Source organism: Muscardinus avellanarius, assembly GCF_963383645.1.
Source record: "Muscardinus avellanarius genome assembly, chromosome: 2".
Taxonomy (NCBI): domain Eukaryota; kingdom Metazoa; phylum Chordata; class Mammalia; order Rodentia; family Gliridae; genus Muscardinus; species Muscardinus avellanarius.
The window spans coordinates 63125518-63138079 of record NC_137787.1 but is presented as its reverse complement, the minus strand read 5'-3'; the positions used below and the strand labels follow the sequence as shown (position 1 = coordinate 63138079).

At 41.1% G+C, this 12562-nt stretch overlaps 1 protein-coding gene across 11 annotated transcripts in view; it reads left to right on the top strand.

Moving 5' to 3' along the window:
- Positions 1 to 12562, top strand: part of RAPGEF4 (Rap guanine nucleotide exchange factor 4) — a gene marked incomplete at both ends in the record, with an annotated part of 342537 nt that overhangs the window by 295326 nt on the left and 34649 nt on the right. For all 11 annotated transcript variants that reach the window (XM_080719875.1, XM_080719879.1, XM_080719871.1 and 8 more), the window contains 2 exons: positions 10153 to 10290; positions 12146 to 12234. In XM_080719875.1, coding sequence (XP_080576001.1) covers positions 10153 to 10290; positions 12146 to 12234 — 227 coding nt within the window. The remainder of the gene's footprint in view (positions 1 to 10152; positions 10291 to 12145; positions 12235 to 12562) is intronic.

The following is a 12562-nucleotide window of genomic DNA, read 5'->3' as shown; positions in this document are numbered from 1 at the left end:
GTCACAGCAGGCCATGGAAGGGTTCTACCTGCACGTCAGTCCTGTGGGAAGAACCAAGAAGGGGGCTTTTGGCCTTCAGACTAGTCCACCTGAAACTGTCCAATAGAACTTTCTGTAGCAATGGAAGTACTATATATCTATGTTAGCCCAGTAGCCACCAGCCTTAAGATTGTACATAGAGGAAGGGATTTTTCATTTTGTTTCCATTAATTAATTAGTTTTGGTACTGGAGATTGAACTCAGGGTCATTCTACCTCTAAGCTACACCCCCAACCCTGTTTTATGTTTATTTGAAAACAGGGTCTTGTTAGGTTGATGGGAGTCTCACTACTTGCTGAAGTTGTCCTCAAACCTACCATCTTCCTATCTCAGACTCCCAAGTACTGGGATTATAAACATGCACCACCATTCCTGGTTCATTTTCATTAATTTAAACTTAAATATCCACATAAGGCTAGTGGCTACCATATCAGACAGTGCAAGTTTAATTCTTAGACATTGGAAATAGGAGCCTCAAACAAGAACTGCTGCTCTGCCATAGCTAGGGACGGCGTCCTGGGAGGTCAGAAGCTCGTGCTGCTGTTGTATGTGAGCAACAGAGAAGGGCTCTGTCTCCAAGGCTGAGAAGTAAGTGCCTCTGCATTACGCCATGGTTGACTCAATCTTCAGCTTCCCTTTCCTCTCAGGAAATTGGTACATAGGCTTCTTATATCTTCTCTTGTTTTCTGATCCTAAAAAACATAAGTCAACTATAATTGACAGGGATGAAGGAGTTCATCAAAATTACTGGCCTTAGAGAGGGGCCCAGGAAGCTGGGCAGAGTGTTGTACCCCTGTAATCTCAGTATTTGGGAGGATGAGGCAGGAGGATCTCAGGTTTGGGGCCAGCGTCAGCAACAGCGAGACTCTCGGCAATCTAGTGAGATCCTGTTTCAAAAAGTAAAAGGGGGTGGGGGAGGTGATTGAGAATGGTGGTGCACACCTGTAATCCCAGTCCTTGGGAGGCTGAGAAAGGAGAATCACAGGTTTGAGGATAGCCTCAGCAGCTGAGCTAGGCCCTCATCAACTTAGTGAGACTCTGTTTAAAAATAAAAAATAAAATAGGGCTGTGTATGTATCCCAGAAGTAGAATGTCCCTGAGTTCAATCCCACAAGAAGGGAGAGGGGGTCTGGGAGTGTAAGTCAGAGCTAGAATCCGCTGGGTTCAGTCCCCAGTACCATAAAGGGTGGGCATGGGTCACAGGAACTACGGGCCATGCTGTTGGGACAAATCTATTCCCAACTCCCGGGTCCCTGGCCTCATCCCCACCTGTGCGGGTGAAGGGTCTAGTTAACCTAGCCTTGGTCACTGCTAACATCCTGGTCACACAAAGGCAAAGTACTTGACTTGCGCTTTCATGGAGAATACCTGCAGAGAAACACAGAAAGCGAGAGGGATGATCAGCAGGAAGAAACAACAGGTATGCACCTTCCGCTGAGCAGCACAGCGCCAGCAGCAGAGAGAAGGAACTGAAGCTGGACATGTGGGTTAGCCCCCATGTTCTTAACATGGGGTGTAGGGACATAACATGCTTAACCATGTTCCGTGAGCAGTTGTTTCAACTGAGTGTTTTCAGAGGAGGTAGTGTCTCTGACTTTTCACGGCAGCTCTCTAAAGGAAGCCAGTATTTTTCACTGCTTTTTCCAAATCAATAACCTAGGATAATGAAAAATTACGGTTTGCTCCAAGAAAGGTAATTACTAGTACAGAAAAGCTCTGAGCCACCTATTTCTGTCCCTAATCCACTATGTATGTCTCCCGGTTTGCTTTTAGCATGGAAAAAGATAGTAGAATTCTAGTGAACATTAACATATCAGGCCTTTTATGTGCTAATGGCAGAGACTCTATTCATTAGATACACTTTGGACATGATTTGACCTGATGAATACAAGTGCTTTATAATGAGTTTTTAATCATATTTGTTCAACTCCTATACTTTTCATCTCCAGCTCCTTGGTCTTTTAAAAATCTACATTTAAAATTCAGTTCATCTTTCCCTAGTCTTGAAAAAAGAAAAAGAAAACCCTGTTACCTCTCAGGTTAAAAAAAAAAAAAAAAAAAAAAACTATGGCTAACATTTTGGTGGGTATCCTTCCAGTCTTTTTTCTATACACAACCTTTAAATATGAAAATAGACCCATACTGTGAATGATTTTGTATGATTTTTCACTAAACAGTATTTTGTCAATATCTTCCCATGCCATTAAGTATTTCTATACACCATTTTCTAAATATAAACAGCGTTTTCATCCTTAAAACGTTCTGCCAGGCATGGTAGTACACGACTGTAATCCTGGTACTTGGGAAGCTGAGACAGGAGGATCACAGGTTTGTGCCCAGCCTCCAAAACTGGGCAAGGCCCTCAGCAACTTAGTGAGACCTTGTTTCAAAATAAAATATAAAAATAGGGCTGGGGTAGAATGCCCCTGGGTTCAATCCTCAGTACCACAAAAATAAGTGAATAAATGATTCTCATTGCAAAAAAAAAAAATCAAAAAAAAGAGAAAATTTCACCTAGTATCACACCACTGTTAACAAGTGCATGAAAAACATTAGCTGAGTGTGGTGGCACATGCTTATAATCCCAGTACTTGGGAGGCTGAGACAGGAAGATCCGGCTTTGCAGCCAGCCTCAGCTACTTAGTAAGGCCCTCTGCAACTCAGTGAGACCCATTTAAAAAAAAATAAAATAGGGCTGAGGGTGTAGCTTGGAGGTAGATGTCCCTGGGTTCAATCCCCAGTACCGCAAAAAAAAAAAAAAGAAAGAAAAAAATTCAGAATTCTGTAATAAATTTTGCTTTTGGTGTTTATTACCAAATCGGTCTCCTACTATCTTAATTTTTTGCTTAATGATTAAACTCTGCTATGTTCTTGTTTGTACATATACGGCTGCCCTTCAATTTAGTAAGTGATCACAGCTAGTTAAAATTATTTTAATTTTAATAACTGTCTCCTTGATTCTGAATATTTCCTCATCATTTATTTTTTCAACATCCATTCCTCGAATATGAAGCCAAAAGGACTGTTGTATTACTGATTTAATTTGACATACAAAGAGAAATCAAGACCCGGAGAAGTCAAAGTCAGATTCTACATACACTGGCAGATGTTGGGAGGAAGCTTCTGTAGCACTGAAGGGATTGTGGTTTGCAGTAGACCTTATAGTGAGCGCCCCAACATGTGTGCCATGTGTGACCACTTGTAGTAATTGGCTGCCCTTGCAACCGTGCATCTCAAGTTTCAGACTCAAGTAGACTGGACCAATGGAATTTAAAGAAAGGCTGCCTGGGCTTTTGGGTGAAAATAGTTACAACATTTAAGACACAAAGCAGGAGGTCTATAATCCCAGTTGCCAGCAACAGCTATCCTGCAGCCATGAGGGAAATGAACCCTAGGACAAAGCTGAAATGAATATATATGGAGGGACCTATGAGGACATCATCAGTATGTGCACCAGTTCTAAAACTTGACTTCTTTTGTCAGTAAATACAGGTCTTTGTTGTTCAGATTCTTATTGAAACTAAAAGAATCTCAAATGATAAATGGTTTGTGTTAATGCAGCAATGATTTGGTTGAATATTTTCTATTTAGCATACTAATTTTCTTTGGCTTAGCATTTAACACAAATTTCATGCTTTTGGCATGGAAATAATTTATTTAGTTTCCTGAACTAAAAACCAATCGAATTTGGATTTGCCACTAAGTTTTAGCTAAAACTCCCTTTTATGTATTTTGTCCCTATACAGAAGCAAACACAAAAGCTTCTTTTTTGTCTTTTGAGAAAGGATCTCTATCATTTATAGCTCTCTGGGACTGACCTGGAGAAGTTGCCTTTTTTTTTTTTTTTTTTTTTTGCAGTACTGGAGATGCAACCCAGGGGCATTCTGCCTCCAAGCAACACCCCCAGCCCTATTATTTTATTCTTTATTTTTAAAACTGGGTCTCACTGAGTTGCAGTGGGCCTCACTAACTAGCTGAGGCCATCCATGCACCTGGATCCTCCTGTCTCAGCCTCCCAAATGCTGGGATTACAAGTGTACACCACCACACCCGGCTCCAAATTTTACCATTGTAGTCCCCATTTGATCCTGAAAATGATTCGATTTGTATGTCACCGTCAGAGCAATTCACTTCTGCAGGTCTGCGATTGGAGGGCTTCTTTCCTATAAGGAAACTTGACTTGATAATGGCATGAACATGATGACTGTCTTATCAGAAAGGCTGCCAAATATTTCATATGCAGTGTCTTGACCTCATAGCAATACTGTGAAGTGTGTGATCTTTTAATCCTGTTTTTACAACAATGAAAGTAAAGCTGAGCAGCAAAGTAATTCACCCCCTGGTTACACAACTTGTAACTTGCTAGACAAGGATTTGAACACAGGCCAGCATATGGTATATATAGACTAAGTACCAGCCTCTGGTTTGAAACTTAAAAGGATAGTACTGAGAACTAGAAATTTCTAAAAACACAGATCATTCTAGAAATTCGTTGGGGAAATCATCTGAGCAAGAAAATGAGAGACATGTAAAGAAATTGACAGCGCCAAAGACACTCCTGTGAGCTCCAAGACCAGATGCACACAGACACAGGAGCCTGTGTTGCTGCGAAGCAACACAGAGTTAAACCCAGAATTTCCAGGTCTTAGAAAAATTCTAAGACCATCCATTGGGAATATTTGCAGGGATTTCTGGAGCAGAATCAGGATCATGCCGGTAGCTCAGGTTTACTGAGCACGGCACATGTTGTAGCTGCAGCACCACATGTGTTTCCTGTGTTAGTTCATCCTTAACCATGAGCCCATGGTGCTGACTAGGAGGAAACCAAGGCTCTAAACATCACTGAGTTCATCAAAGGTCACACCACTCATCAGTGGTGAAGCCCAGATATGAACCTAGTCATCTCAATGCAGGACTTGAGCTCGCACTGAGGGAGGAATGGACGTGGTGAGCAGTGGGCAGGGTGTTGTGCTGATTCACAAAGGCAACAGGTAGTAAAGAGGTCTCAGGTTATAGTGGGAAAAACAATAACAGCAGAAGCTCTCTGGTTAAGACCCACATCTTACAAGCCGCATTATTCCGCAATTACCCTTCACCTCTGTGAGCCCCTTTGGTATAATGGGGTAATTACACTCGCCCCACCCACTCACCGCGGCCTTGTGAAGATCAAATGAGGTTATGTGTGTGAAAGTACATTATAAACCTTGAAGCCCCACATAAATATCCTTTGCTATTGTCCCTTCACGAGAGGAACACAGCATAATGTAAAGAGTACACAGAAGCTCTGTCTCATCCCTGGGCAGATGACCCCCAAAGTTTGTTTTCAGCTGCAAGCAGAGATCTTGTATGCAAAGCAGGGTTCTCTAAAACAACAACATTGAAGAGTATCAGTTTGAATGTTGATAAGTGTTTTATAAATAGCTGCATAATTAGCATGTACTTACTGCAAAAAGTATACATAATATTTTATTCCCTGTTGTAGGCCGTAATGAATCTGCTGCCTCTACATCCTAGGAGGTTTTCACTTACTTTCCCTGTGATAATTTTAATACATGGAACCATTATTAGCTGAATTAAGAATAAGTAAATGAGCAGTTAAAAAAATACAGAAAAATTACAGGTGCCTGTGGTGAGTAAGATAATAACTAGGTAAAAATATATGAAATAATTACAGTGTTTGAACGGCAGAACCGGCATGAGGAAAATGACTCAATGGAATATTAAGCCTGCCGTTGGCAGGATAGAAAGATTAGAGCCTGCTCCGTGGCCTTCTCTCCTGCTCTCAGCCCTGATACTGCACCGAACAGATCCAGTGTGTCTTCAACCAAGGGACGTGGTGATGCTGAAGAAGCCAGTCCAGTCCAATGAGCAGGCTCTCTGAGAGCTTGTCCCCTGGCGGATCAAATACAGCCATGAAAGATACTGTTTAAAATATGTACCAGATGTTTTATTTAGTACTAGATTTACTGTACCTAGTGACATGGAATTCTAAACAGATTTATTTAGGATGAATCTATGATCTATATTTGACAACTTCACAAAATATGATTACAGATCATTTAGATAGAGGTCTTTAAAAAAAAGTATGATGTTTCTGAAGTTTCCCCCCCCAAAAAAAAATTCTAAATCTGCTAAAAGTCTGATGAGAGTTTCATGGGATAAATAGAAGCCCCAGCACTTCCCTATAGCCATCTGAAGTATAATCGATTACATTTGAAATCTTTCCTGTGTCCCTTAAGAATCTAATTCAATAGACAGGACCCATGTAGGATCAGAATCCTTGAGCATATTCTGAGATTCAGATATAAAAATAGTATTACCCTGCTTCAGTTTAGTAAATAAACATCTGTGAGGGGAAAGGCAAGACTTTGTGAAATAAATAAGTTCTGTTTGTTTTCCCAGAAGCAAAAATCTAACTTTCATGAGAAAAAGGGACAGAGTACCTCCTGGTCTCCTGGTTTTGGTCAGTCCTTTCTCCCAGAAGACTGTAAGGCTATTTGTGGAAGACAAGGCCCCTCAGTCCTGGCTTGGATACTCCATATGCTGAGTCAGCTCTAGGAACTTAAACTTCAACAGGAAAAGGAGAAGGGGGGAAAAAAAGACAATGACAGAGAGGAGGGAAGGGAAGAAAAAAAGAAAGAATGAATATCTTGCTCATTAGGACATTTGCCTCCCAATTGCAATTATTCTTAATGATTTCATGAGCCCAAGCACTAGCCTCTAGGTTCCAGCCCCCCTGCATGGCGTAGTGGGTGTGGCGGTGGTGGAAAGAATGCAGCCCGGACTGTGAGCCCCGCTGTTTACTCCCTAAAAAGCCCTGGGCACATCTCCTCTCTCCGAACCTAAGTTTCCTCGTCTGTAAATGTTTCCTCTACACGCCCAACACATGAGCATACTGAAGGTATTTTATACATTGTATAACTCTATACACATTTGAGGTATTATCATATTAATCTGTCCAGCTATGTATTCTGTCATTTATTGTGGACAGAAGATAGATTTCCATATCTGGAAAGAGGACAAGAAAAATCTTTGTCCCATAGAGATAAATGTAGATTTAATTATCCAAGCCTATGACCCTATAGATTAGTCACAGGTGCACTACTGATATTGCTGTATCCAACACATATATGTTTGCATTGTTGCCTTGAGTGCAAGTCAACATAACCTGGAAAATTAGAATTATATCTACTTGATACCAACTTGATCTTTCCAACCATTTCAGCCTCATACAACTAGAAAAAACACACTCTCTTCTCACTCTCTCTCTTGCTCTTTCTCCCTCTCTCTTCCCTACCTCTCTCCTTCCTTTCTCCCTCCCTCCCTCCCTCCCCACATATACACATACACCTCCTTTTCAACATTTTGTCTAGTGTAATATTTCAGGTAGGTAGGAAATGTGCCCATTATACCACTAGCACTGAGCACTGTGCCTTACTCAAAACCGTCTCTTAATTATTAATTAGTAAGACAATTTGAATATCTTTGAACAGGTACTTGTAAGACATTTTGGTATATTTTCTTTGCAAAGTATATTAATGTATTTGAAATTATATTTATAGCTTAAAAATCACATGAGCACATTAACTGTCCTGTCTTGAGGCTATTTTCCTAAATCTTGGCTAAGAGCTCAGTAAAAGCCTCCATTTCCTCCACATGGTATTACCATCTTTGAGTGATTCAAAACAAAATCATGCTGCATGTATAGTAAAATATTTTTAGAGTCCTGGTTTGTATAATAGCTTTAAAAAAGTAGACATTCTTTTTAAATTGATGTGACATTAAGATTGCATTTTCACAGTACAGGATCATCAGAAAGATGTCTTTCATTGGCATCATCACTTAGAGCTAGAAAAGAGAATGGAGGATGAAGCCTAGGCGAGGAATCAGGATGAGGAACATGGGCAAGACCCACAGAGAGCTTGGCCTGACAGGGGCGTTAAAGCCTATTCTGTTCAGTATCTGCCCAGCCTCTGGCGAGCCCCCGCCCCCGCCATGGCAGGAAAGCAGAGGGGCAAGTGGGTATGTGCAAACAGGAGTGAAGTGAACAAAGGAGCCAGCCCATTTCATAACAACCCCGTCTGGCAAGAGCTAATCCATCCCAGAGCCAGTCTTCCAAGAAAGACAGCAACCCCACTTACAGGCCGTGTCTTCCTGCAGAGCTGCATTGATGTGTTTCGATGGGGCAAACCATATTCATACCACAGTACCACACAAACACAAGTTTCAGAAAATTAAACAAATGAGAGCAACACGGACATGCGGCATGCTTTCCTTTTGTTAGTGTTACCTGATTTGTTTCAGGTCCACCTTGCTTTAGCATGATCAAATGTGATCATTGAAAGAGAAGTTGGCAACTATTTCGTCTCACCTCCTCATTCCACAGGTGAGTAAAAGGCAGTCTACAGCTGCTGAGTGACTCACTCAAAGTCACATAACTAGATAGTGACAGCAAAGGGATCAAACCCAGATCCTCCAACTCTTGGGTGAACCAGTACCTACATTTTAATTGGTCAGGAATTACTTAGTCAGTACCCACTATGTGACTGACAGTATTACTACCTGTCATTGAAAAAATTATCATAAAATGTTGTACCCAGCATTGCAGTTCTTTGGGGGGAAAATCTGATTTATGAATGCAAACAAGCAAGAGACCAAAGGGTTAATCAGAAAAGAAATAATTTTCACATAAAGTGATCTTCCCTTTTTTATTATAAGCTCAGAGAGAATTGTAGCAATACAGGTTGAGCAATTTTCTTTTTTATGAATCTTGTGCTCAATTTATGAAAGCCATTTTGCAACCCATTTACATGCAGTAAACCTTTGCTTTAAGGTTCTGTCATTTACCTTGATCATGATTATTTATAGTTCTCTTAGAAAAGGCCCTTTACTGGCAGCACAGCACTGCCACAGGCAGTTTTCTAGGGTGCCTTTTAAGTCACGGTACTGAGCTGAGGCACGGCCAGTCTTATAACTAGCCGAGTTGTGTAATGGGAACAGAACTTTAGAATTGAGAGTCATGGACTCAGAACCCACTCTGCACTCTCACAATGCCATCTCACCCTCGCGACTACTTTCACATCAGCTTGCCCACTCGTAGAAAGTCAACTTTCATCACCAGACCATAAAACAGAGCTTAACTGAAGGACTTTGTGTGTGAGTTGCAGTTTTAAGTTGCAAATAATAAGTTCTTTATGAACTGGTTACCTGTAATATGAACTAGTATAAGTCATTGAGTATGTGGGTATGTGCAAACAGGAGTGAACAAATTTAATTATGTCTAATCTAAAATATTTTGTGATGGCCTACTGTGTTCTCCCTTCTGTCATTCATAGAGGAATGTCATCTAAGAGCAGGGTCCTCTAGAAGCACATAGTAGACACTCAACCAAGTGTTTGCTCCATTGACGAACAAGTAAAATTTCTAGATGGAAGTCAGCCTGCTAGATATGATATAAAATCGAGGACAAAGAATGTATCATCCCAGGCCTCCAGGGGCTAGCCATAGATACACAAATTGACAGTGAAGAAGAGTGTGATTCTAGATAAGAGAAGGAAGCATGGCGTAAAAGTTTGAGAAGCCCCCACCAAAGGACTGACCTAGCAGGTCCCTGGCCTCTTCCTGACATGGTGGAGTTGATCTGTTCCGGCCTTGGTTGTCCACCAGGCACACCTTTAGCCCAGGTCCTGTCAGGGCTCGTGCCCTCTGAGAAGGGTCTAACTGAAATGCCTAAAATGAGCAGAATTGGAGAGATGTGGCAGAATTATGGAAACCAACAAGAGGTGGTGAGGCACCCAGAGATAGGCAACAGATGGTGACATTACCACCCCAAGTGGAGGACAGGCAGGGGCTGGAAGCTGAAGCCAGGCCTAGCATGAATCCTTGTCAACGCATAAGTTCATGAAAAGTCTAAATTCTTGGGAAATTCTCAGGTCAGGATCAGCAGAAATTAGCAGGGTTTGTATGCACTTGGTATGCGCATTTTATGTGGGTCCGAGGAAGGAATTCTGTCACTGTGAAGCTGGGATCTGTCACTCTGCCTTCACAATTAGCACAGTGGGATGAGTATGAACTGGCCTTCTTCCTTGACTCCTCGGCACTTACCATGCACAGCCTTCTCAAGGTACGGAGCAGGAGAGGATGGATTATGCCCTCAACAATAAGAGACGGGTCATCCGCCTGGTCCTCCAGTGGGCCGCCACCTATGGAGACCTCCTCCAAGAGGATGACGTGGCCCTGGCTTTTCTGGAGGTACGTGGCATCCATCCCTTCCATGGGCTTCTGTTCAACAACCCAGGGACCTACCCATAGGCATGAGAGCTTCCCTGAAGGGACCATTCTAGATTTTCCTAATGTGTGTTTATCAGAAAAGTGCTAGAAGAAAACATTATCAATGTTCTGCCACTCTAATTCAATGAGTGGTAGCATTTTAATGTATTTTCATCTGGCCTCTTTTTAAGTTTTAGATAGTTTATAAGACTTTGTAAGTCTTATAATCACATTAGCACCCATCATTTTGCAGTCCATTTCTTCTACTTTAAATAAGGGTTTATTCATGTCACACAGAATTTATGATAAAAATTCCTAATTCAATAGATGTGCCACAGGTAAGTTTATTTGCAGCCACACCACTGAATATTCAGAATAATTGTGCAGTGAACATTTTTGTGTGAGTATACTGGCTATTTACATTTCTAAAACTGAGATTACTAGTCAAATGGGAGCCGTTTTATTGATAAACTTTTCTTGGTGCATTGTACCCGCACGTCATAATGAAGTGATAGAAACATACGTGCACAAAGCCCTTGGTGAGCTCGGGAGCTGTTTTTGAGTGGTGTGAATTAGATAACTTTACTGAAGAATTACTAGGGCAGAAAGTGGGCGGCCCTAAGGCAGTTCTGGAGGATAAAGTTCCCTTGGTGAACACTGCTTCACGCCCAGCTGCTCTTTCCTTCACAGAACTCTGGGCCCACATTACAGCACTAGCCTTGATGTTTAGTCCTGAAATACAGTAGTCCCTCCTTATCCATGGGAGATGCAATCCAGGGTTCTCAGTGGAGGCCTCACACTGCAGAGAGCAGCAAACCCTAGTCCTACTATTTTTTTTTTCCTGTACATACATACTATGATAGAGTTTAATTTAGAAATTAGGCATGATAAGAGATGGACAACAATAACAATAATAAAATAGAACAATTACAACAATATATTATAATAAGAGCTTTTTCAAACTTAGGAATTAAGCCAGTTTTGGCGATGCATGCTTGTAATCCCGGTACTTGGGAGGCTGAGACTGGAGGATCCAGGTTCGTGGCCAGCCTCAGCTACTTGGTGAGGCCCTCTATACCTTAGTGATGCCCAGTTTAAAAATAAAAAATAAAAAATAAAGCTAGGGGTGTAGCTAAGAAGTTGAATATTCCTGGATTTAATTCCCAATACCACAAAAACAAAACAACCATAGGAATTGTTCATTTCTGGAATTTTTCCATCTAATATTTCCAGAGTGCTTGATGAATTGCAGCCTGGAACTGAAACCATAGAAAGCAAGGCCCTGGATAAGGGGGACAACAGTATCATTCTTCCCTCCAAAATTTAGTGAGGATCTCACTTCTATTTAGGTAACAGTGTGTTTCTATTTAAAATGTTATAGCTTGTCTGTTATGTTAAAATGAATATTAAAATTTCCCTGAAGGAATTGAGGTTAAAAAGTGCTATTAAAGAGTAGACTATAAAATGACCCATTCTAAAATATTGTATTACATTACCTTTCACATAAACTCACATAAAAATTCATTTGCACTGTTTTTAATTTTTATTTTTATCGTAAAATATAACATAAAATTTGCCTTTTAACCATGTTGAGGTTTACAATTCTGTGAGGTCCATTTCATTGCGGTGTTGCACAATCATCACCGCCATTTCCAAAACTTCTTCTCATCTGCGATTTTGAATTTAAACATATCATTTTTCTTCTTGTTTTTAATTCTCCAGTCCATGAAACCATGGTCTGGCAATTCTGACCTAGGATCCTGTCTTTATTGCGCTCTAGAGAAGCGTGCACCTTTTGCAGTTCTTGTTAAAAGCCTGTGACCTTTGCCAATTACAGGAGTTTTATGTGTCTGTATCAGATGATGCCCGGATGATCGCTGCCCTCAAGGAGCAACTGCCTGATCTGGAGAAGATCGTCAAGCAAATGTAAGGACAGGGTTGGCTTGGGGGGGGGGGGTCTTTTATCAAGTAAGCGCCCGCGTCACCATCACCATCAATATGTCTTTTCAAAAGTCCTTTGCTTACTAAAAAGGCTAAAGCTGGTCTTCCCATAGCTACGCCATTCTGATTTGAGCTTAAGTGGCAAAAAGGCCAGATAAATAGAAAGACTGAGACTACTTTAGCCTTCTGTGATGAAGAGAAATATGGGAAGGAAGAGATCCCCATGTGGGGAGTCCAGCTCAATAAATTCGGGTTCCTTTGGTTCACAGAAATGAACCTAGCAATAAAAATGGTCAATGATGTTTTAAGAAAG